Below are 27,679 nucleotides of genomic sequence, written 5' to 3'. Positions count from 1 at the left end.
GATAACTCTCCCCCTCCATAATAGAAAATATCTCTGAAGTTATTTTCAAGCACCTTCATTAGACAGTTTGTAATGTCTTTCAATATAATACCCCAATGTTGTAACTTCCAAACTGTACATGCTTTCTTAATATTTTAATTAAAAGAACATAATTATAGATTAATTTAAGTGATTTCAGGATATAAGCTATTTTATAATCCCTAACATTTTATGGACATTTTAAAAGGATTTAGTGTCAAACTGCCCAAGAACATGAAGTATTTTCATTTGAAACAGCACTTTGGTTATAACAGGGGAAGCTCCATTTAAACTTTAAAGCCTTTGGAGAACATTTTTGTGTACGTGACCTGGATATTTCTATTATGTCTATCATGCTCAGAAACATTAAGCAAATCTTATAAAAATGCAGAGACTGTTCTCTGACACCATCGTTTATTTAAGTTTCTCTCATGTGGATAAATCACAAGGATGTTGGCAAGCCAGATATAATAGAAAAGCCACTTGGATAATGATATCTCTGCTGTCAGTTTTACTAAGCATTTATTGCTTTTCCTTTTAAGGAAAGATTCTTAAACTGCACAGCACTTTGATTCAAATTAAGTGACCAACTACAGAAATCTTTTAACAATTTTTCTTTCCCACATTCCTAAATGACTTATTCCTCCTCCTTCCCAAAATGCAGGAAAGTTGGGACAAAGTTGGATGTCATGTACAAAATCAACAAAAACCTATAGGGTTTTGAACTTACTAATCATTTTAAAATGCAAAATTACCTTGAAGTATTTTCTATTGATTAAAAGTAAGAAAAAAGGAAATTTTACTTTTAATATCACAATGAAGCTAAAAACAGGTATCTAGACACAGAAAATTCTAGGAGGAAGCTTATTAAATTCTCCCTAAAGAATGGCTTTACTGTCACAAAAGATTATAATAAATGAAGAAAAATCCAAGCTACCCATAGAGATTCAGTTCTGCAATCAGTAACTCTAAGAAGCATTTGCAAATTTGTCAAGAGAAGTAGGATTATAGATTTAGAGTTGGAAGGAATATTAGAAGTCACAGTCCAACCCTTCATTTAGCAACCAGGGATCAGAGACCTGATTTGGCCAAGATCATACAATTAGCAAATTTAAGAGCCAAGATTTGAAATCAAGTACTCTGACACCAGACCTAAACCTGTTTCTACTGTGCCACACTGTCCTCCCAACTCCCAGCACCCTACCACTCTCTCTATATATTTATTCCAGACTTTTAATATATGTAGGATGGTTCAAAGAGAAATGGACATTTCTTTACTCTAACAAAGAGGTAGTAAATAAAAGTATCCTCGAGAATCAAGTTTACTCTCACTAAAATTTCATGATTCCTATTATTCACATCACCAACATAAGAATGCAGTCAATAAGAACAAATTGGAGGTAACTCTTAACATAGCAGATTTTCTTAGCATAGCAGACAACAGTCATTTCTGTTTTTCTACCTTGTTAAGTATATGGAATATATGAAAAGAAAATTACAACATTCATAATAACAGTTTCCTATTAATTAAGGAATGGCTACATAAACTATGGTAAATGAGCATAATAAAATATTAGTGCAATTAAAAATTACAAAAAAGGTTAATTCAAGAAAGGATGAGATCATGAACATCCCAGTGCAAACACCAACAACATGGAAATGGATTCTGATCAAGGACACATGTAATACCCAGTGGAATTGTGTGTCGGTTATGGGAGGGGTGGGAGGAATAGAAAATGATTTTTGTAACCAAGGAATAATGTTTGAAATTGACCAAATAAAAAAATGTCAAAAAAAAAAAGGATGAGATCTATGCAAACTGAAACTGAGTGAAATAAACAGAGCCCCAAAATATACATAATGATAACAATGTAAACGAAAAAAATCACAAAAAGGAAGACAAACTGAGGAACTGAAAAACCAGTAAGAGTCCTAAAGAATAGATATTGAAAAGGGACAATGGGGAAAGAATCTTGTAGACATTCCCATCTTGGCTTTACTATTTTTCTTTGTTAGAAAGAAGGGTTCAATTTATGAGGAGTTAGGGGAGGTGATTAAATAAACCCAAAATGACTGATATTACAACAAAAGATATCAATAAAACTTTATTTTTTTGAATAGAAAAAGGAGATTTTCATGTAACAACCCTGGGTAGTCTGGCCTCTAAATATGCCTAGCTTCATTCTTGGTTTCTAAGGAAACCCATCAGAAAAAGGCATTAGCAAATGTCTACTTTTTATCTGTACAATCAATGCCAAAGCAACATATATTTTGAATTTTTAAAAGTCCTAATTATTTGTAGCAACAACCATGAGCAAAAGTGTTAATGGGTCCCATCCTCTGCAACTGAGCATTCCCCTAACTTGATAGGATTCTTAACATTAAAATACTTGAATTCTAAAGGAGACAGATGGAAGCAGAGAGATGAAACCTTTCTGTCACAGGGAGCAGAAGACTTTTTTTTTACTTTAATGGTAATTTTTGTTACTTTTGGTTTTCTTTCCTTTTCTCCTTTTCTTTTCCTCACTCTTGACCATTGTACTCTTTCCTAAAATTTACTAATAATCCACCCAATGAAGTTACAGCAATGATTAAAAATAATAAACAGAAAACAAACAGAAAAAATGCAAAATAGAGAAGTTTTTAAAATGTGGTTGACAACTCTATTTGATATTTGTCTTTGATTAAAATAATTTTTGAACCATCTCTTCCTCAAGGTCTAGCATCTAGTTTTTTTCTTAAACTCACCTCTCACTAGTAGTGTCATGTCCTTTAAGGAGATTACTTAATATCTTTTTAAGTCTTATATTAATCATTTAATCTTACCATAGGAAAAAAATACAGTAGAATATCAACATACTATACTATAGACATTACTAACCCTATATCGATGCTCTCTGTGAATACTTCCCAAAAAGCACTCCATGCATAAAACACAAGTTGGATCAACAGCACAGTCTCTGTAAAATTAAAGAAGAAAAAAATTAAGGATAATTTACAAAATGAGGTTTTTAACAATGTAATATTTTCAAATGAGAATCCTATAAACAGGATGCCAACAGATTTCTAAACTAAAAATGAGGGAATTCTGGCCCTAAACCTGTAATTGAAGTCAAATCCCTAAGTCAATTTCAAATAACGCAAAAAGCTTACTCATTTATCCTAGCGCAAAGACAATTGTAAGAGCTTTCATTTAAAAGTGGTTCTAAAAAAACCCCCATGTAATTTTTGTTAGATCACCCCAAACCTTTTAAGAAGTTGAAAATAGATTAATTTTGATTTAATGGCTATTTTTCCAGCATAGACTTTGGACTGCAGAATTTCCCTAAAGAATATTCCTCTATAATGAAAAATCAGGGAGCAACCCTTGCTGATTGGTTGGCATTAATAAAAAAAATGATCATGGCAAAGTATTTTCCTAAATACATTTCTAACTTGCTTTATCATCAAAGTTTAACCATTTTTTCATTTGTCCATTTGGTTGAATAAACACCCAGAAGTATTTAGAGAAAAGGACTATGAAAGCAATTTACTGAAGATGAAATTAAACCACCACCCTAACAGACTGCCTGCATTTGAAATACAATACTCAGTCTTGGGATTTTTTTTTTCATTTTAGTATTGGGTCATTTATATAGAAAGGATTGTTTGAATTTATTAAAATTCAGACATGCTATCAACTGTTAAGCCTTTTCAATTTTGAATTAAGTAAAGAAAAGTGACTAAAAGGTCTATACCCTTTGACATAAAAATTCTAGTACTGAACACATCACTCATGAAGGTCAATAACAAAATGTCCCATATCCACCACTTTTTGTGGAATCATAAAACTGTAAACAAAGCAAATGCCCCCAAATTACGGAAGGAATGAATAAAATAGTGGTACATATATGTAGTGGAAAATACTATGTTTTAAGAAATGATGAACATGATGAATACAGAAACATAGAAGGATTTGTAACCAAAGTGAAGTTAGGATAAGTACGAAAACAATATCTAACAAAGCAATTGGGAAGAACCAAACCTCTGAAACTTAATACTGTGAAATTAAAATGATCAAGCTGGGATATTAAGAGATAAAAGTTACCATCTTCTTCGCTCCTTTTAAGAAGTGAGGTCTGTAACTGCAGAATGCTACATATGTCAGGTTTTATCAAAATGTTGATTAGTTTTTGCTGAATTTTTCTTTCTTTTACTTTTTAAATTCTTTGTTATGAGTTGGCTTTCTGGGAGAGGATAACAAGGAATGCAGCAGCAAATGTAGAGGATTCAATAAAGATCTATTTTTAAAAACAGTTAAGCTTGGTTTAGCTGCTAAGCAAAGCTTTATATAAAAGAATTCTGTGAAAAATTTTAGAACAGGATTTTTCTTAACCAGGGTCCAAAAAATGCCTAATGACTTTTGTTAGTGATAATTTCATCCTTCTAAAGGTAAAGGAATTAACAAAGGGGAAATTCTTTTCAGGTTCTAATTTTCACCATCAAAGGGAAACTAATTTTTTAAATAAAAATGGTGGGAGCCGTGACTCTTCCCTACTAAAATTTGTGATAGAGAAGAGAAAGATGGAATTAATGAATAAATTTCATGGGATTCTTAAATTTGGGTAGGCAGAACATTACATATTTATTTGAAATATAATTGGTTTCCTTTGTAATCCTACATATTTATTTCATAAATTTAACAACAATATTCTGAGGAGTCCATAGGCTTCACCAGACTGTCTCTCATACTAAAAAAAAAAATAAATTAAAAATCCTACCTGCCATTTAGAAATGGGCAATTGCTTATCAAAATCATGTTATATCACTAATGCTGGTCTAATATGAAAATGATTGCATGTCAATACAAAACTTAAAATATAAAGACTTGTTTGAAACATTAAACAACCTAGAGAATTTGGTCAGTTCTCCCTATTTTCCCAATTTGGGCACAAGTATACACTAGAGATAGAATAAATTTAAGAATATTTAAAAACCATGAAACTTAAATTCTAGTTTTACAACAGTATGTTGGTATTTAGGATAGAGTACCACAGAAGTGGGGTAGATCTAAAAGAAAATCTGCTACAAAGATATAAGCAATTGAAAATTTCACAAGGGCAAGAAATAGAAAGCAACAATCCTGTAATACCCAGTATGATAAATTCCTCCAAATAGGTGCTTTAAACTATCAAGCAAAAAAATAAAAATAAAAAAAAAATAAATGAATAAATAAACTTCCTTTCTCCTTGTTGCTAGGCATGAGCTACTGGAACTGGAGAGAATAAGTATTTTGTTTTTAAAATTTCCAAAACAAAACTCTTAGAAAAATTTCCACTATGAAGAATACTTTGTATATAACGCTATCATTGCCTGGTAATAAATATGTTTAGAGAATGAGGTTATCAATTTAACTGTACAAAGAAAACCTTGAGTTTCACCTTTCCTTTCCTGCCAACCCATTCAACTTAATTAAGTACTGCCATATCAAATTATAGCTCTAAATCACACATCAACTGTGAACACTAAATAGCACTTATAATTGTCCTCCAATTCTACTGGAACTACTATACTTCTTTAAAAATATACCTAAAGATTAATTATGTCAATATTATGCTCAAAATAACTTTTTTTAGAGTAAAAAAGAATTTTTTTTCTTTAGTAACAATTCACCAATTACAAGTGTTTCGGTTGTTACCTCCTCCCCTTATCAAAAGTTAAGCAGACAAAATTGCTATTGAAATACATAGCAATAGGTAAAAAGGATTGATATCACAGGTTTCAACCAAAATAATCTTTGGGACAACCTCACATATTGTAACCCAAGAGGCCAAAAGGACATCCATTTCATCTAGTATTTAAAAAAATATATTTTTAAGTTCTTCCCTGAACAGAACACTTTAGTAATCCTACAAATCACACTGACAATCTAGGAAGAGGTATAAGAACCTGTGAAAATAATGTAAAATCATTATAGAAAGATAGACTGAAGAGATGTGAATTGCTTTAAATGCTAAACAATCAGGTTTGTATCTACTCTTTAAAAAGACTTTAGGGAGGAAGCTACTGATGCTTCTTAAGTAGGGGAGAGACATGGTTAGAACTGGGCTTTATGAAAGGTTGTCCCTCAAATTGGGGGATGACTGAACAAATTGTGGTAGACAATGATGATGGAATACTATTGTGCTATAAGGAATGATGAACAGGATGATTTCAGAAAGAGCTGGAAAGACCTATGTGATCTGATACAGAACCAGGAGAACATTATACACAGTAACTGCAATATTGCAGAACAATAAAAATGTGATAGAGATATTACTACTAACAGCAATACAATGATCCAGGACATTTCTGAGGTACTTATGACAAAGAATGCTGTCCACCTCCAGAGAAAGAACTATTGAAGTCAGATGTCGATCAAGGAATGCTATTTTTTAGACCAGTTTATTTATGGTTTTATTTTGAGGTTTTGGTTTTATGTGAATATTCTCTTACAACAGTGACCAATATGGAAACATCTTTAGTATAAAACTTGTATGATGGGAGGGGGGAGGGAAGAGGAGGGAAGGGAGGATTTCTCAGCTCCTTTTTAAGCAGAGATATTTCAAGGATATATGGGTAATTGAGGTTCCCCATCATCACTATATCCTGACTTTGATCTGTCTCATAAACTTATTGAACATTCTCCTTCTGGACATACATTTTACTACTATTTTCATGTTGCTCTTTCTACATTCAAGTTCTCCTGCTTGCCCAATCCTTCTCAGTCTCCTTTGCAGATTCAGTGTTTACGATCTATTGCATGTGTGGATGCTCCAGATCTCTGTTTTCTCTCTCTAAACTATTAACTTGGAAAAATCTCATCTGTACTTCTTCATTCAGCTATCATCTCTTTGTGAATAACTCATATATCCACATATCCAGCTTTTGCCATTTTTAAGTTCCAGACCTACCATTACCAGTTGCTTACTGAACATCTTTACTTCAATAATTCATAAGGACCTCAAACTCAGGATATCTGAAACTGAAATTTTAAGTCAGACTACCTTTACTATTATCCTAGACTATATACTGCAATAGCTTAATTGATCTTCCTACACCTATCCTTTCCTTTCTATCCAACCTAAAACCTTGCTACCATTTTCACCATTCAGAAGGCGCTTTTGGATCCAACTTAAACCAATGAGAAGAGAATGTTAGTCTTACCAGAAGTGAATGGAATACTGGAAGGGAGTAACTTCGGAATCTAACAGACAAAGAAAACGCCAAGTTTCTACTTCCAGCCAAGATGGTTGCCTGAATACAAAGTTAATGGTACAGCTTCCATAAACCTACTAAAGCAAAATCCTAAAGTTCATATGGCAACATATAATGATGAAGAAATCCAAAGAAAAACTACAGTGACTTCTTCCACCCCAGAACTGTATAAGAGGTCAAAGCAGAAGCTCAAAGAGAATTGAAAAGGAAGCATACCACAGCAAGAGGTATCACAGAAGGGTACCCCAGATCCAATGGTTCTGAGGTTTCTACCAGCTATCTTGAGATTGCAGTCTAAACCTCAAAGATCCAGATGGGGCCAGCCCCTAAAACTGAAAGTAAGGGAACTCAAGAAATCAAGGTCATTCCCACCCAAAAGCAAATTAGAGGCAGAGCCTAGTCCTAATTAATCTAAGGCCTCAACTGAGAAACTTAAACTGAAGAAATTAGTAAATCTAAGAAAACAACAAACAATATGAAAAATTATTATAAATCTAAAGATATTACAGAAGTAGGAAGGAGTTCAGTAGGAATTCTAAATTCAAACACAAGAATCCAGAGAAACCTAGAAAGACATATCTATCTGAATTAGAAAGAGTAGCATGATGATATAGTGCTAACATTCTAATTGGGGACAAATATGCTCTATAGAACCATAATGTCTTCTAAGGATATTGAGGGAGTTAATAAAGAAAAATGGAAGTGATGAGGATGAATTAGTACTATGCTAAGGTTTTGAGGAAGGTATTGTGTAATTAGGATTTGCTCCCCAGGGCTCTAAATCCCAACTTCCCATGTTCATTCTCATGTTATATACTAATGTAGGGAAGATATAAGTTTTGTGTAGCTCCGCCCTCACACTTTCATTTCCCCTGATCACAGTTTGTAGAGGTGGGGTGAGTCCCAGGCAGGAGAATTTTTCTCATGGGTTTTTATTGAGGCTTTTACTTTTGTCCTTTTATTTCTTCTGCTTCAAGTGATTATTAATAAATCTTATAAAAGATAATACTTGGCATTATTTGATAATAATTTTAATCTTACAGTAAAAAAGAAGGAAAGGCAAAAGGAATATGAAAATACTAGTAGTGTACATGGGAGGAAAAAGGGGCAGATATTTGTGTAAGAAGATTATACAAACATGGAGGAAGAAGTTGGGGGAATAAGCAAGCAACGAACTTCAATCTTACCTGAAATGAACAGAAGTTGAACACAACATAAGAAGAATTTGGTATAGAAATACATTAAATTCAACAAGTAAAGAAATAGGAATATGGAGAATGAGATAAAAAAAATAGAAGCAATACAAAAGAGGGAAGTTATAAGCAAAACAAAACTTTTTGATTCTGAGTTAATAGGAAAAGATAAAGAAGGAAACTAGAGTTTTAAGAGGGTGACTCAAATAACCTTTTAACTAATTGGGGAATAAGTGAATAAATTGTGATATCTTGTGTGCAAACTTTATTCTGTCTGTAATCACAATACAAAAATATAGAATGTTAATCAAGTGATTTGTTAAAAGTTGATGTATCACTTTTCCAATTATCTCTCTTTGATTTTGTGTATATGCATGACAAGAGAATGGGTATAAAAATAAAGATCAGACATTGGGAAAGTGGAGCAGCTATCAGATGCAAAGCAGTACCATGGCGGTAATGATTAAGCTGTCTTCCGTTTTATTTATTTTGACTGATCGTTTGCCACCTGTCGGGAACCCTGGAGTCACGAGTGGGGCTGGACCCTGACCACGGCAAATGACTAAGAAAAAGTCAGTATCAATAAAATTATCTGCCTTTTATACTTCTAGAAAATTTATGTGAGAATAACTTACAAATACAAACACCTCTGTACACACACACAAACACACACACACACACACACAGGAAGAGAGAGAGAGAGAGAGAGAGAGAGAGAGAGAGAGAGAGAGAGAGAGAGAGAGAGAGAGAGAGAGAGAGAGAGAGAGAGAGAGACCACATCTTTATAGTTATAAAACTGACAAGTGGTGTGGAGGAAAAAAATTTTTTCCACTGTATTTGTTGACCACAAAAAGCATTTAATTTAGTAGAATAAAAAGTTGTCCTAAAGTATCTTCTTCAACAAAGTACCTCCCTCATGCTTATAATAAAATCATACATGAAGAAAGATATACAACAGAGATAACTTACTCCAATGACTATCTGATTATTAAGTGAGGTATAAAAGAGGGAGAGTTTCCCTAAAGGTGTTTTGTCATTATCATTGAGGATATTCACTACAGAGTCCAAATGGAAGAACTCTCAATAGAAGTAGAGGTTCTCCAGTTACTCCTGTTTGTAGATGACAGTGTGCTGATATATGCATAAAGTTCTTGAATTGACCAAGTTAAAAAGCTTGGAAATCTCAAAGCACATTCAGGAAGCAAAATAGTCTACCTTGACTGAAATGTAAAATACACGGTAGTAAATTATAAGATATAAGGCTTAAAAAGTTGAATGTAGTTAAAAAAAATGGAGCCTTCAGCACCAGGTAAGGTATTTGAACTTTACTTGATGGATAACAGAAAGCCACTAAATATTTTGGCACAAAAGATCTGAACAAAATAATTTGAGTAAAAGATTCATGAATAAAGATTAGCCTGGTTTATATAGAATAAAGATTACTGCTGTATGAAGGACTGATTGGAAGACCTATTAGGATGGTATTGCAAGAGTCTAGAAGATGAGTCTCTTCAAATGTGGTGGCTATGTAAACAGAGATAAAATACAGAACATGAGAGATATTGCAATAACAAAATCAGTGGACTTAAGAAAGTGAACAGCTAAGAAATGGAAAAGAATAAAGGAAAAAGTCAAATCAAAGTTCAAAATACTAAATACTACATGAATAATGACAAAAATGGGCATTCAGGAGTAAGGTTAGGGCATTTTTAGTTTGAGAAGATAGTGGTATGGTAGCTTCACTGTCCATGATGATAAAGAATTTGCTATAGAAAGAAAATAGAGTTGTCTCATATATGTTTAGAAATACGAAAAGCTAAAAAGAGAGGTCAGGGCTAGAGGTATAGAGTTGGGAATGATTTATATAAAGGTAAAAACTGAAGTCATGAGAGCAAATGAGATTGCTGTGAAAAGAATATAAGAGAGAAGAGGGGTAAGGATACAATATTGGAGAATATCTTTCCTACTTCAAAGAATTTAAAAGATAAAGAGCTAGCAAAGGATATATAGGGAAAATAGTAAGATAGGCAGAGAAAGAAGCAGGAAGTGTAGTATCTCTGAACCCAAAGGAAGAAAGAATGGCCAAAGTGTAGTAGGTAACACAGAATCACACACTGCAAAGACGTCAAGGAGAATGAGAACAGAAAACCAACCTGGTGGTTAGGTTATTATAAATAACTTCTGAAAGATTAATTTCAATATTGGGGGGGAGGAGTCAGGGTGAGTGGAGAGAGTAAGTACACAAGGACAGAGTATCAATTCTTCTTCAAGAATTTTGGTAGTATAAAAGGAAAGAGAAAGATGAAATAATAACTGAATGGAATGGAGTGGAAGTCCTCCCACCAAAAAAAAAAGTTTTTTTTTTTTTTAAATATTGGGAAGACCTGAACTTAGAGGAAGAAAAAAAGAAGTTGGTAAAAAGAGAAGAATGTTAAAAAAAAAAGAGAAGAGTGTAAGTGAGGGGTATATCTGCTAAAGCAAAGTCATAGAGTAGGAATGAAGGGATGGTGCTTAAAGGCATTGGCATTTAGCAAGGGATAAGTATGTTATTTCTTCCTGTAACCTGAGAGGAGAACAGCATAAATTATGTTAAGTTTTAAGGACTGAAGTTTGTTGAGATAGTAAGAATTTTACAAGCTAAATGAAAAAAAAAAGACTACACACATTTATTATTGCCTACTATGTTCCAGGCCTTATGTCAGGCATTAAGGATATGGAAAAAGGCAAGCAAAAAAAAAAAGTCCATTCCTTCAAGTAGCTCATAATTTTATGTCTATATTATCTGTAGAGAACAGGGATATAGTTAGAAAACAGAAGAAAATTTTGGATAAGTTTCTGGAAAATGAACTAGGGATCTGATTAGAAGAGCAGGACTAACTAGCAAGCAACCTGTTGTGTGCTCATTGAGAACTCTACTCAGGCTCCTCCTCGCGCTCTCCGTCATCACCGCCGCCGCTGCCTGGGCCTTCGCCGACGGATCTCTCATCACCCCCGCTCCCTAGTCGCGCGCCGCCGCCATGGTGAAGCTCGGGAAGGCTGCTAAAAATCAAGGTGAGCCGAAGAAGATGGCCCCTCCCCCCAAGGAGGTAGAAGACAGTGAGGATGAAGACATGTCAGAAGAGGAAGAAGAAAGCAGTGGAGAAGAGGTCGTGGTCCCTCAGAAGAAGGGCAAGAAGGCTGCAGCTACCCCAGCAAAGAAGGCTGCAGCTACACCAGCCAAAAAAGCTGTTGTTGCTACCACACCTGCCAAGAAAGCAGTTGTGACTCCTGGTAAGAAGGCCGCTGTGACCCCAGCCAAGAAAGTGGCCACCCCAGCCAAAGCTGTCCCCACACCAGGCAAGAAGGGAGGTAAAGCAGCAGCCACCCCAGCTAAAGCAGCAGCCACCCCGGCCAAAGGGGCAAAAAATGGAAAAAATGCCAAGAAAGAGGACAGCGAGTCTGAAGAAGAAGATAGTGAAGATGAGGACGATGAAGAATTTGAGCCCCCCAAAGCCGCCAAGGGGGGAGCAGCTCTGTCCAAACAGGATTCTGAGGAGGAGGAAGATGATGATGAGGAAGAGGAGGACAGTGAGGAGGAGGAGGAGGAAGATGAGAACTCTACTCAGTTCTGGGATCTACATTTTAGAAGTGTAGTGACAAACTGGAGTAGGTCCAGAGTTGAGTGACAAGTATAATGAGGAGACTCAAAACTATGCAATATGATGATTGATTAAAGTTCAAGGGATGTTTAACCTGGAAAGGTGAAGCCGGAGGGAGGAGATGATAGTTACTTTCAAATATTTAACAGTTTCTCAGGTGGAAAAAGGATGATAGTTGTTCTGCTTGGCTCCAAAGGGCAGAACCAGTGCCAAAGTATGAAAAGTCAGAGAGAGGGCAGTATGAAATGGTGAAAATATGTTGGATTTAGAGACAGAAGACAAAAGATTGGGGTTAAATATTCCAGTTCTGCTACTTATTACTCATACATCTTTGAGCAAGTTGCTTAACCTTTTTTTTGGCCTTAGTTTCCTCATCTGTAAAATAAGGATTTGAAACTTCATAGGTTTTAATGTCTCTTCCAGCTCTAAAACTAAGATTCTAAAAATAGGCTGGACTGCTTGATAAGATAATGAGCTCCCAACTTGCTAGAGATCTTCATTGACTGATAACTTGTCAAAAATGTAGAAGACATTTCTGAGGAAATACTGTATATTAGAAAACCTCCTCAGTCCCTTACAACTCATTTCACCACCTCTAGGCCACCATCCTTTAGAACACAGGATCTCTTTAGAATATCTACATTTACAAGAAAAGAAATATCTGCTGCTCCAAGTTCTAAAACTAGTATCTACCTAATGCCCAGGGCACATGATCCACTAGTTCATGGCCATTTAAACTATGAGAAATCATACTTGAAAAAGCAAACAAATCAACTGTTGATACATCTGAGGAATATTACCAGATTATGCCTAGAATTGTTCTAAGTACCGAAATATCAATTTTAGAAAACTATTCCAAGACTGAAAAGAGTCAGCAACATGACATAGTAGTAATGGACGGTAATAAATCTAATACTTCATGGCAAAAAAAGGACAGGAGGCTCTCTTCTACTGGCTGGTCCCAAGAACAGTAAAATCTCTGCATATCCTGGATATATTGTAGTTTAATGGGAAAAGTTCTAGAAATGATTTAAATCCCAAATCTGTCATTTCTTCCTATGGTTTCTTATAATGTCATTTAACTTTTGGGACCTGGGTTTCCTATCTGTAAAATGAGGAGATTTAGACTAAATATCTTCCCATTTTAAATACGAGTCTATTCTGTACTTGTGGGAGACTTAAGAAAAGCTTTCTATAAAGGTCCAATTTGCTTTGTGTTAACAATAAATTAGGTAGGCTAACTGAAAAATAAAATTAAAATTTTAAAACAATCCATACCAGCAAATTAATATAGGTATAGTCCTCTGATTGAATCAGAGAACAATTAAAGTTAACTTCTTCAAATAACAGCTGCACTTTGTGGGCAGCTAATATTTGAAATTGTAGAATGGGAAACCTAGACAGTTTTCTACACAGAATCACAAGTAGCCATATCCTAGAACACAGTCTACCTACCATCAATTCAATACAAATCCACTGGATTGAATGGTTGTGAGTAATTGTGAAGGAAGAAACAATAGGGACTTTAAGAAAGATGAGAGTGGGAGGTTGTATAGTTATCTGGTACCTCATGAACTTCCTACAAAATTGCAGAAATATTGAAAAAAAGTTGCAAGACAATCTCACATGGAAAATGTAACCCATAAAAAACACAACAGCAGAGAACTAAAAAAAAAAATCACTATGGAATGAAATAAGCTTTAGGAAAAGAACCAGAAGGAACTACATGAAAATAAAATCAGATGTAGTATCAAGAGTAAGGAAAGCAGAACCAAAAGAGAAATATACATTTTGATTACCATCATGTAATGAATAACCTCAATAACAGCAACAAATTATTGCTATATATATGTAGTAAAGGTCAAAAAGGAATTGGAAAAGAAAAACAATGTGGGTATTACTATATTAAAGTTAATATGTACCTCTTTTAGAGATGAAGTTAATGATCAGTAAGTAATGGAAGTTAGAGACATGTAAATAAAATCATTCACATTTGTTGTTTCAGCTTGTATGCTCCATTTTCTTATTTTCATTAGTTATGCCCTCATTCATAATTGAATATGTATGTTTGTCACTGAAAGTAAAAAGTTAAAATTTTAATATTGAAAGAGTAGCAACATTAAAATAATACAAGAAATACCAAAGTATACAATTAAGTAGATAAGGATACATTCAAAGAATGTAAAATCAGCAAAAAATTTATGTGAAATAAAATAATTGATGTTGCTAAAATATCTGAGTAAGAAATGGTGTTACAACTCAGTACTAAGGAGACTATAAAGAGAATTTGACAATTATCAACAATGGCAAACAAAAGTAATATGGTAGAAGATGAAATGGCATAAAATGCTGCTGAAACAGAAAAACATGGCTTCAAAATAATTTAACCAGAAAAGATGAGGAAGGTCTGATGCAATGAAGATCTTGAAGGATAGAATAAAGAAAAGGAAGCCTCAGAATTATTGAGGTCACATAAAATAACAAAGAAAAAAAATCTGATCATTCTCTTTCAAGAAATTATACCCCCCCCCAAAAAAATCCAGAACAACTAAAACAAGTGATATATTGAAAATAGAAAGAATTCACAGAACCCAAGGAGAGATTCAAAATTCAACTCATCCAGGCACATCACCATCAAACTTCAAAACTACAATGACTGACAAAGAAAAAAAATCTTTCAAGCTGTCAGAAGGAAGAAAGAGATTACTTATCATAAAAGATCTCACATGATTTTTCTTCATAAAGAAAGAATAAAGTAGGAGGAACATACCATAAATAATACTGGCCTTCAAATAATCAGTTTTCCAGAAAATCTTGTGTTTCAAAAAAATATTTGATGGTGTTAGAGGTAGTTTCAGGGTTAAACTCCTGTGTTTGACAAAGGGGATGAGGCTGAGTTTTAGAGAATTACAATGGAAACATGGTATAGTAAAAGGATCACTTAATTTAAAAAAGACTTGGATTAGAATCCCAGCTCTATTATTTACTACTGCTTTGACATTGGGCAAGCCATTTCATCTCTCTGGGTTCTTCTTTTACAGATGTAAAGTACTTCAGGTACTTGTTTTACAGATGAGTAATCATCTGCAAAAGGAAAGAATTAGACCAGATGGTCCCTAAGGCATCATCCATCTCTAAGGCCTATTAACAAGGTATTTACAAAGTTAATAGCATAAAATATAGGAACTGTGTTTAGTATTCTTTTATTAAGTTTAGCTGTTGGTTTTTTTTTTTAAGGGTACCTATGACTTTGTCAGTATGGAGAACTCCTGGTGAAGAAACTTCCTGGACCAACAAGTTATTTGTAACATGTAGTCTTAAAATGTAGCCTAGGACAATGAGAGATTAAGGGACTTTGCAAAGAGCATACAACTAGTATGCGTCAGAAATAAGATTTGATTCAGGTCTTTCTGACTCCAAGGCTAGTTCTCTATCTACTATATACTGCACTGATTCAATTTTGATTTAGAAACAGCAAAGTAAAATAAGAAAGTTCCTATTTCTTTCAGACAAAATGACTAGCAACAAAGATAGAATAAAGTTTATCAGCTGAATATAAATGGATATATTCTCCCAATAAAAGAACTATGGAATGGATTTTAAAGTAGAATTCAATACTATATCTACACAGGAAGCATTCATTCCCCCAAAAGACATGGTTTCCTAAACCTAAAAAATAAAGAGGTTGACTAGATAATTTCAAAAACCTATCTCTAAATATTATTAACTAACTCCTGTGAAGATTTCAAATTGAAAGTGACACACACACACACACACACATCATATGCTACATCTAGGTAAAAATAAATAAATACAGAGTTATACTGATGATAGCTGAGGATGCCGAATTTAAAGAAAAAAACATTGACAGATAAGTAAGGAAAGTATATCATGCTGAAAAGCACCACTGAAAATGAGCATATAAATTGCTAAAAACGATAAAAGATGGAAATAAGTCAATATTGGAGATCTATGGGAAGTCATGTACACTGTTTCCGGAGCTATGAATTGGTTCAACCATTCTGGAAAGTAATTTGGAATTATGGTATTTTTCCCCTAACCAATTGAATGGAATGCATATACACATTAAATCAGGAACTCCACTGCTAGAAGAGGTCAAAGAACGAAAAGTCCCAAATATATAAAAATATTCATAATAGCACTTGGGATTGGGGGTTAGTAAAGTAGTCGAAACAAAGTAGGTTCCCATTGGCTGAGGGATGGCCAAACAAATGATCATACATGAATAAAATGGAATATTGCTATACCTTAAGAAATGAATGTGAAGAACTCAGAAGATCAGAAGACTTGTATGAACTGATACACAATAAAGAAGAATCATGAAAACAACATATACAATAACACCACCAAAAAGAAACTGAATGTTTTAAAATTACAATTACCAAGCTTGGTACTAGGTAATAAGAAAATATATCTTTGATTTTAAAGGTAGAAAACAATGAGTATGAAATAGTCATATTTGGCTAATATGTTCATTGATTTTGATGAACCATTTTACTCTATCTTTTAAATTTTTTGTTACAAAGGATATCTTTGTTGGGGAAATGAAAGGGGAAAAAATTAGAAATTAATGTGAAAAAATGAAAAGCATCAATAAAAGTAAAATTTCAGAAAGAAAATAAGTCTATTTTGAATGTATATGCATTAAGTAGCTACAATTATAAAGTAAAAATTGTGAGAAATAAATTGAAAATTATAGCAGATCAGAACATGTTTTAAAATGACACATAAGATTATAGACTTGAAAAAATCATTAAATAAGTTAAAATTAAAATAGAAAATGTACATTTTGGGGGGTATACACATGGAATAGTTACAAAAATGGATCCTGTTCATAGTCATGGAAAAATCCTAGGAAAACTTAAAAAGACAGAAATTGGGGGCAGCTAGGTGGCTTATTGGATAAAAATCCAGGCCCAGAGATAGGAGGTCCTGGATTCAAATCTAACTGTCAAGTCACTTAACTTCCATTGCCTAGCCCTTACCACCCTTCTGCCTTAGAACTAATATTGGGTCTAAAACAGAAGGTAAGGGCTATTTTTTAAAAGCTAGAAATGTGAAATACTACATTTATGAACCATAATTTAATAAAAACAGAATTAAACAAAAATGATATACAAATCTTCAAGAAAATTTAAAAGTAATTAAGACTATGCCTGTGTTAAAGAAACTAATTATAAAAACAGTAAAAGGTTACTTCAACCAAAACAACAAATGACACATATAAAAACATCAAGCATAAAGAACACAACACAAGGAAAGGCATGGAAGGGTACACTAAATGTGCTAGGGAAAAAGAGAGTTCAGCTACTGCTGAGAGTGTATATTAGAAAAACCTGAAAATACACAGTGCACCAAAGAGATAACTTCTACTCTTCCAATAGATTGTGAATTTTTTCAAGACAGAATGCTATTTTTCATCTTTCTCTCTCCCCAGTACTAATCATAGTGTCCTGTATATATTAAAACTTAACAAATGCTTGTTAAATTTAACCAAAAAAGTTTTTATGGAATGCAATCTGAGTAGCATACATAAGTAAGTTAAAAGAGCTGGATGACTAAGAGAAAGAGAAAACAAACAAGAGTACATTTAAGGAAAGAGAAAAAAAGGAGATTATTAACATTAGAATACGTTAATAAAATAACAAACAAAAAATGAATTAATAAAACAAAAAGCTGGCTTTTTAAAAAGATCTAGTGAAATAGATGAATAGCTAGAAAAGTCTATTTTTTAAAAGGATATAAGAAACTCAAAATTAGAAATGAGCAAAACAAATTATAATACTTAAAAATTTATGTTAATAAAAATTTTAACTTAAAAGTGATTTATCTCAAAAAATATAAAATATCATATTAAAAATGGTAAATAGACAATCTAAAGTAAACAAGCTCAGAAGGAAAAATCAGGTTATTAAAGAATTCCCCTGGGGGAAAAAAACCAAGGTATTAGGACCAAGTGAATTTCCCCAACCTTCAAAGAACAAATAATTCCCATGTTACATAGACTTTTCTAAATATAACAATAGGTTATCTAGTTCTTTCTGTGTTGCTAATTATGATTTTTAACCTTCAAACTTAACACAGATAAGAGAAAATTATAGGCTAATATCTTTAATGATTATAAATGCAAAAATAATGAATTAAAAGCTAGCTAGGTGAATCCAGTAATATATTTTAAAATGTAGCACAACCAAGATAGCATATACCAGAAATGTATGAATTGTTCAACATGAGAAAAACAATATAATAAAAGTTCTCATTATATGATTAAAGTGACAGAGGTTAACAGAAAAGAACTCTAATAAAATATATCTCATTTGCACTAAAAAAAAAAAACAAACAAACAACAAAATACAGGAAAAAAAAAACTATGTTCTCCAATTAGATTAAAATATATAGTGATCCCTCACCTACTGCAGAAATTACATTCCAGAAACCACCACAATAGGTGAAAATCCACGAAGTAGGACTGTTGTATTTATTTTATTATTTATTTGTATTTTAAGGCTTTATGAACCCTTCCCACTCTCCTATAAACCTTTTCCACACTCTTATTAACCTATAATCTGAGTCAATTGGTGCCCAGGATACAGAACACAGAACTGTGGTTGGTTGTTTTTCATTCCATTAGCCAATAGTGTACAATCTCATATTGGCAAATTTGCACAAGCAGTAGTGGTGTACTTCCTTTCCAATGTGTACAGTATGGTATTCATCCACAAAACCCCATGATATAGCAAAAACTCCATGATACAGAATTAGATAAAAAAACAAACAAACCCTGCAATATAGTAAATCTGCAGTAAGTGAACCATAATATAGCAAGGGATGACAATTTACAATTGAAACCAAGAGCTAGCATTATATAAAATGGTTTGTTTCATACTATTACCTTTTAAGAACTTTATGCTCCAGACAAACTATTTTACTAATCATACTGAGAATTCAATGCTTCTTCACCCAGTTACCACACTTCTTATAACTAGAGAACTCTTTTCTCTTTTCCAACTTTTAGAGACCATGTCTTTAATGTCCAAATTGGAAGCTTCCTTTATGAAGTCTTCCTAAACACTCCCCAGTTGTTATAATCTTCTTCCTCAACTTTCTTTGTACTGTTATTTATGTGTTTGCTTTATTCTCTCTAGGCAGAAGGTTAAGCCTCTTAAGGATAGGACTATTTCATTTCTGTCCCTGAAATTAAATAACTTAAAAATATTTGAAACTTTAATTGAAAGGAGAAGCATTACAGATATTCATGCTAACAATGGGTTAAAAGTAAGGCTGCCCAGTTTTATTGCATCTGTTTAACAATTTTAGAAATGTTACCTCTAGCAAAAAAAGTCAAGAAAAAAGAAAAAAAGGAGTTTGGACAATGAAAAGGCTAAAATATCCCCATTTCCTGATTATATGAACTTCCTGACTCTATAAGGGAGCTAAACAAATTAACTGATAATGAACAAGACTTGCAAAGTAACAAAGTCTGGGATAGTTGCACAAAAAATATCTATCTTTTTATACTATCATTAACAAAAATCAGAAAGACAGAAAGTGAAATTATAATAACCAAATTAATGAATATTTGGTCATTGATTTATAAGACATGAGGTTTAAATAAAAACAAATGTTAAGTGATCTTGACAAAAAGTAATAAATTAATTATGGAGGGCTATCCCTTTACCCAAGGCTAGGTTGAGCCAATATGCTAAAACATTAATATTTCTCATACTTATTGATTCAATGCAAAATTAATTAAGATGCCAATTAACAGCTTGCCAGAATTGGAAAAGATATTAATAAAATTTATATGAAAAAATAAACAGACAAGAATATCAAAGGAAAATGTAGGAGAAAAAATATTAATAGCAATCTCCCTGACCACTAGAGGTAGGCTTTAGTTCAATCATTCTGGGAAAAAATTCAGAATTATACAACAAAAGTCACTTAACTATTGATTCTTTTTTATCTAACAATCCCATAATTGGCTTTAAGGAGCTGAAAACCAGAAAGGCTCCCCCTATATACCAAAATATTTACAGCAGTAATTTTTATTATAGAAAAACAAAAGAAATGAAGTATATGCCTATCATTTAGGGAGAGCTGATACCACATGATGGTATATTAAGCAAAATGATTATGCCAAAAGAAAAAACAAACATGAGGAATTAAAAAAAAACCCATATGATGTTATGAACTGATACAGAAACAGGAGAACAACATAGTAGGGAAACTGTAGTTAAGTGTAAAGATTTGGAGTCAGAAGATGTGGGTTCAAATTCTAATTCTGCTACTTACTACCTCTGTGATCTTGGGCAAGTCAATTGACTTTTCTGAGTTTAGCTGCACCATCTACAAAATGAAGAGGCTGAACTAGATAACTTCTGAAGTACCTTGAAGATCTAAATTTATTATTCTATGATAATTATAATGAAAATAAATAGCTAAAAAGAAGCCAAACTCTGAATCACTGGAATGACTAATCAGTCTCAGAGAATAGATAATAACAGGTCTTCCCTATCAGGGGAGAAGTGCAAAGGGGGGTGGGGCAGGTGGGTGGCTCAGTGGATTGAGAGTCAGGCCCAGAGATGGGAGGTCCTGGGTTAAAATCTGGCCTGAGACACTTCCCAGCTGTGTGACCCTGGGCAAGTCCCTTAACCCCCGTTGCCTAGCCCTTAACTTCTGCCTTGGAGCCAATACACAGTGTTAATTCCAAGATGGAAGGTAAGGGTTAAAAAAAAAGTGCAAGATTATCAGTGAAAGATATTATATGCCATATGTAGATACTTATAAGTTTTCATTAACTGTATTTCTACATTGGGAAACAGACAAGTGTACAAACAAAAGCCATCAACAAAACTTATTTTTAAAGAAGAAAAACATAGCAGAATATCAAAAGGAATTATGGAGGAAAACATTTACATAGGGTGATTTACCCTGTCATTATTTCAAAATGCATTATAAAAATGTAATAGTCAAAATGACCAGATTTTGGATAATTAACAGAAAAATATATCAATGAAAGATAAGGAACCAAATGTATGTAGAAAGCAATGTTTGATAAAGGCAAGATTACAAAACCCTGGGGAAAGGAATTATTGAAATGGGATTCAATAAAATTGCTGAGAAAATTGGTAGCAGGCTGGCAAAAAAAAAAGGAACTTTAGATTCATACTTCATAGCACATATTATAATAAACTCCAACTGTATTCATATTCAAACATAAAACACCAAAGCATAAAAATATTAAATTTCTCAGTTTTAGAAGAACCCTATTTCTAACAAATACAAGAAATTACTAGAGACAAAAAAGATGGATCTGAAAACATAAAAGAAGGGCTTTAAACATGACTAACGCCATGCATTCAAAATAAAAAACAGAGGGTAGCTGGGTGGCTCAGTGGATTGAGAGCGAAGCCTAGAGACAAGAGGTCACACTTCCTAGCTGTGTTACCCTGGGCAAGTCACTTAAATCCCTATTGTTTAGCCCTTACCACTCTTCTGCCTTGGAACCAATACATAGTATTGATTCTAAAATGGAAGGTAAGGGTTAAAAAAATAATAACATGAATAAAATAAAATACAGATTATGAAAAAAATACCTGCATAAAATGTATTCGACAAAAATCTGACATCTAAAATCTATACAAATTCACAGCAGTAAAACCAATTCCCCAAGATATAAATGGTTAAAATATTCACAGTAGTAAATATAAACTATTAATCACTTGAAAGACTAATCAAACTTTCTATTGCAAAGAGAGATAAAAAAAAAAAACCAACTCTCTAGTACTATGCTATACCCATTAAAATAACTTAAGATGATAAATTTAATGTTGGCAGGGCTATGGAAAAATAAGTATAGAGCTATATAAATTGATACAATCTTTTTGGAGTGAAATCTGGCAACAGTGAAAAAAAAATTTTTTAATCCCCAATGATCCTACTTTTGGGACAGCCTAAAGATGCTTACATAAATATTTAGAGTTGCCTAAGAAATGTTATGATACATGAAATGCAAAGCAGGAAAAAAAAAAGAAGAGAAGAGATACAATGTTGACTATACAAATATAACAGCAACAAAATTTTAAAGTATACAGATGGAAAAGAAATAAAATACTGTTAGCATTTTGTTAAAATTTACATTTTTTTAAACAAAATGTAAATAGTTTGGAGCTTAAGGTTTAGTCTGGATTTTATTCCACATTTTATTTGTTCATATTTATTGAGATTGTTAATAAGTTTCTAATGAAAAATTATTTTTAGAAAGATAGTGGGCAATAGCAAACAACTTGAGCAGTCAATGTACACAAAGTTGCATCAGATAAAGCAAAAGAAATGTCTTAATAATTTACTTCTATGCACCAAAGCAAAGTTTAATGATGCAGCAGTCATGGATTACCCAAGAAATAGTAATAAATAGGCTAGCAGGCCAGGGAACAAAACAGAAACAGAGTAACCCATTTTAAACAAAGCTTTCAGGCCCGGTGTAACATAAGAGAATCAAACACCTAAAGACATGCAAATCTCATCACTTCAAAAATGAACATTTCATATCCAATATATGAATTCCTAGAGTTGATAAAAATTGCTTCTTGGCATTTTAACCCTTTACATATAAACTCCAGACTACTATTCCAGGTTTTTATTACATGATTCTCTTTCACATAGTATATGTTATAAACAAATTGACTTACCTGCTGTTCTCCAAACGTGATATTTCATCTTCTATCTCCATGCCTTTGCACAAGGTGGCCCACAGGACTGGAATACAATCTAACTACTGCCTCTTTGAATACTTGTTTCCCTAGCAGCCCAGCACCTCCCTGAAGTCTTTCTGCTGCCTCCAGTTACTACTGTTCTCTCCTTCCTTAAATTTTCTTGTACTGACTTATCTGTGTAAATGTTGTACCTCCAAAAGAATGTATATTCCAAAAAGGTAGATAATTTGTTCTTTTGTCTCAGTATTCTTAGCACAGTGCCTTTTACACAACAGGCACTTAATAAGTGTTTGTTTTAGGAATGTCCCAATTGTTTTCTTAAAATAAAATATGAAGAAATAGGGGAAAAACATGTTAGAAGTTTTAAGTAAAAATATTTTAATATTTTAGGAGGAAGATATGTTACCTGCAAGAATACGTAGGTTCTCCTACTTTAAAAACGCGGCCACAAAGATGGGAAGGTTTGTTTGCTTGTTCAAGTTTTGGAAATCCAAATGCAGGATCTTCACCACAAAGATACCATTCCATGGGTCCCAACAAAACATGTTGTGCCAGCATATCTTCTCTCTGTGGAGCAGGGTTGGGACCCCTACAGTATATTTTGGGTACATAGTGGGCTAGATGCTGGTATACTTCTCTAGTCAGGTCAGTTGCTTGTAGCCATTTCTTAAAAAAATAAAAAAAAGCAAAAAAGCAAAGTCAACACCTTACAAGTAAAAAATAAAGAAACTAACCAACTACTTTTCATGCAATTTAAGTGCTACTGATTGATCCTTTCAAAGATAAATTTCATTTCATTTAAAAGTCTGCTTTACTTTGATAGATCCATGATTTTATGATCAATGCCTGTCATCCTCATAGAAAGAGGCACTATTAGAAGACTCATACTCTAGACCAGTTCCTTCACTGTTTTCTTATCTGTATAATGAAAATAACAATACTTAAACTACTTAATTCACAGGGCTGTTTAGAGGAAATTACTCTTCAAATCTGTCACATATTATTCTAAAGGTAATTTGTTCTATTATTTTTTCTTTAGTTCCATTTTGTATGCTCTACCTCTCCAATTCTATCATTCATCCCCAACGTTAGAACTAGACTCTCTCTCACCTCTATGTTGTACCTTGGATGGAAACCAAATCAAATTTGGCATTTCAGATATGAAAAAAAGACTAAGTTGTTCCTTCCCATACTAAAATTAAGTGAACATAACCAACAACTCATAATTGGCTAGCATTTTGCACAGAAAACACTTTTGAAACATTTCAAAGTGATAACATTAAACTATCAAAACTGTCCAGTAGTTAAATGAGACCACAATAATGATCACCTGCACAAACATAGTAATATTTCCTTCTGAGATATCTAAACACATGAAAGGTAGAATATCTAGTTTTAGAAACTAAATGCAAAAACTTGGTATTATTCTCACTTATCCCTTCTTTTGTGTTCCTAGCAACAACAACAAAAAACCCCTTTAACTTTCATCTTAGAATCAATACTGTCTATTGGCTCCATGGTAGAAGAGTAGCAGTAAGGGCTAGACAACGGGAGTTAAGTGACTTGTCCAGGGTCACACAGATAGGAAGTATCTGAGGCCACATTTGCATCCAGGACCTCTCAACTCTAGGCCTAGCTCTCTATCCACTAACCCAACTAGCTGCTCTCTCACTGTAATACTATTAACAACCTAAGTCCAAGGTCAGTACTAATATACACTTTAGAGCTACATTTCTTCTAACTCTCCAGAAATTTGTACAACTGAGGATAAAAATGTATTTCTACAAAATATTCTTACCACCTGCAAACACTGAAGATTTCTCACTGAAACAGGTTAACATTAGTAAATGGTTCCTAATTCTGAGCTAAATAATCAAAATGAAAAAAGATATTATTGGCACAAAGAATGCTTCTAAGTGAAAGTTCTTAATTCTGAAGATCTAAAAAAAAATTCTTCCTAGTCAATTTCATATTTTTAGAGAACATTAAGAATTTAAGAATTCTTAAGAAGTTTAATTTGTGTTTTTTTTGGTTTGTTTTTGATGGATCAGGATCTATATCATGAGGGTAAGAACTTCCTATAAAGAAGTAACTGTCCTAACTATTCAATAATTTATATTCTTAGAAAGTTGCTTGGGTTTGTTATCAATGAAATGACCAATCATGATCTCAGGGAACCACTGATGAAGCATGCTACATACCTTCTTACAATAAAGTGATGATCTTAAGATGCAGCATGAAACATGCTTTTTGAACATGGTCAATATGTGAATTGGTTTTCCTACCTATGCATGTTTCAAGAGTTTTGGATTTTTGTTGTTGTTGTTGTTGTTTCTGTTTTTTGTTTTTTTAACTGACGGGGAAGATATGGAAGGGAGGAAAAAAGTGCTTTTTAATTGAAAAAAAAATAAAGTTTAAAAATAATAAAGTTGCTGGGATACTGAGAAGTCAAATAATTTGGATTATACAATATAGCCAGTATATTGTAGAAGTACAACTTAAATCCAGGTCAATGCTGACCCCTCCACTACAGCAGATTGTCTCTCTTGCAGACATAAAAATGGAATGCAAGTTAACTCAAGGTAGTTTATCAGGAAGACAGGTTAAGCTAATATTCCTAAATTAAACTATCATTTCCAAACACCACTAATTTTGTAGTGTTTGTCTTGTACAAGAGAGATCCTTTCAACCTATGATGTTTCAAGAATTCAGTCTCTCCTTTGAGTAACTGGGCCTGAGAATATACCTTAGGTTCAGAGATTAAAACAGGAACAAATGAATGGAATAGCCAACAGTGTCAGGTTATACAAATTCACAAACAATAAATAAACAAAATATATAAGGTAATTATTTTTACTGGAGTGTTCAGGAAAAAAAAACCCTTCAAGTTTCACAGCAAATAAAAGGGTAAAAGCTTTTCAAAAAAGAGAATCAGATGCTTTCAATGCATCATTAGCAAAGCATAATATGTATAAAAAGCATCATCAAAGATTAATGAAAAAAATCATCTCTATACAATCCTAAAAAAGTTTTCCTATCTCTTAGTTTTTATTTTGGAGCAAAACACTTCAATGATTTGTAGGGGGGAAAAAACAGAAATAAATCACTTCTTGTTTTTCCTTCATCTTATTTATTGTCTCGAATCTTGTAAAAATGACCCCCTTTCCCAGTATTTTAATTCCAGGAAGGCAAGAGATGAAGTTATCTAAAAGCACTAATGTCATGTTGGTGAACCTATGACATGCATGCCAGAGGAGGGCACCCAGAGCCTCTCAATGGGCACACGTGCCATCATCCCAGCAGAGTTTGCTAGAGTTTGTTACTAGAAAGCCAGAGGGATGAGGGAAGGGGCTGTTCCCCTCCCCCTCTCCATGAAGTTTGCAGTTTAGGCACTTAAGTCTCTAAAAGGTTCACTATCACTGAATTAATATATCTACCAGTCAGGAAGGGGTCAAACATTCTTAGATCATTGAAACAAACTAAACAAACTAACAGTTGAGGTTAAATCAATGTTTCCACTGATGAAATACAAATTATATAAGACAAATCAAAGTTACAAACTTACATAGCACAAACCATTCTCAAAATCCAGTTTTAATTATGTAACATTTCATTATAATGGTAAGATTTTAAAAAGTAGCTGAATTAAGAAGTCTCTTGTTTCAAAAAAGGTATAGTCATATTAAAAATGTATAATATATTAAAATCTGAAATTATAAAACAAAAGAAACTAGGTGAAACTATTTATATCATGAAAGAAATGATCACTGGAAACCTCAATTCTCCTACTAGTTGAAAAGTGTCCTGATTTACAAATAACTTGTCAGAAACACGTATGTCTTATGTAAAGCTGTGTATATTTAGGTTTATTTTTTTATTTTTTATATTAATTACTGGAAATGACAGAAGAGAAAAAGAATGAGAAAAAAGGGAGGAAAAAATTCCCTTAGAAAAATCAAGAGCCATGAATTTCTAAACAAAAGAAATTCTGTTGCTTAAAATTGAAATTAAATTCCTTGACATTCTCAGCAGTTGCTTCAACTACTGTTGTTAATACTTAAGGATTTAAGATTTCATCAATGTGAGTACATTTTCAACTGGAAGACTGCTAACCTCTAGTGGGTAGTTTTTAATTGTTGTACCCAAAGGGGGAAAAATCATCTACTAGTCAAGCTTCAAACTTCTTTGACATGAACTTGGCATGTTCTCCAACTCCCACTAAGCCTGCTCCTGAATATTTTTCAATTTGGTGGGACCTTCCAAAACTTTTAGTCCATTGTTATCACTTTCTTTTTTTTTAAATTTTCCCAATTACATATAAAAAATTTCCAATATTTTTCAAAGAATACTGAGTCTCAAACTCTCTCCCTTCCTTCCAACAACCCATTCCTATGAGATGGTAAGCAGTTCCATATACATTTTACATGATTGTATACATTAATCCTTTTGTGGAAGGAAACACAAATAAATGAAAAAAGTTTGTTTTGGTCTGTAGTGAGACAGTTCTTTTTCTCTGAAAGTAGGTGGCTTTTTTTTTATCACGAGTTTTTTGTGATAGTTTTAAATCAATGTATTGCTGAGAATAACTATTATTCACATTTGTTCACTGCAAAGTATTACTATTACTGTGTACAATGTTCTCCTGGTTCTGCTTATTTTATTCTGTTTCAGTTCATTTAAGTCTTTCCATATTTTTTGGAGCTCCTCCTGTTTGTCATTTCTTATAGCATAATAATATTCCATTATAATCTTATGTCATAACTTAGTCAGCCATTCCAATTGATGGGTATCCCTTCATTTTCCAAATCTTTGCCCCTCCCTAAAAAGAGCTGCTTTAAGTATTTTTCTGCATATAGGT

The 27,679-nt window shown here is 33.1% G+C and overlaps 1 protein-coding gene across 2 annotated transcripts in view; it reads right to left on the bottom strand.

The window, feature by feature from the left end:
• Positions 1 to 27,679, bottom strand: part of UBR2 (ubiquitin protein ligase E3 component n-recognin 2) — a 168,936-nt gene that overhangs the window by 125,557 nt on the left and 15,700 nt on the right. For both annotated transcript variants that reach the window (XM_001362230.4, XM_003340481.4), the window contains exons 2-3: positions 23,228 to 23,487; positions 2,900 to 2,978 (exon numbers count right to left, since the gene is read on the bottom strand). In XM_001362230.4, the coding sequence (XP_001362267.1) occupies positions 2,900 to 2,978; positions 23,228 to 23,487 (339 nt within the window). The remainder of the gene's footprint in view (positions 1 to 2,899; positions 2,979 to 23,227; positions 23,488 to 27,679) is intronic.

The sequence above is a fragment of the Monodelphis domestica genome, chromosome 2, assembly GCF_027887165.1.
Source record: "Monodelphis domestica isolate mMonDom1 chromosome 2, mMonDom1.pri, whole genome shotgun sequence".
NCBI classification, from domain to species: Eukaryota; Metazoa; Chordata; class Mammalia; order Didelphimorphia; family Didelphidae; genus Monodelphis; species Monodelphis domestica.
The sequence above is the reverse complement of the archived record's forward strand: the minus strand, read 5'-3'. Positions and strand labels throughout refer to the sequence as shown.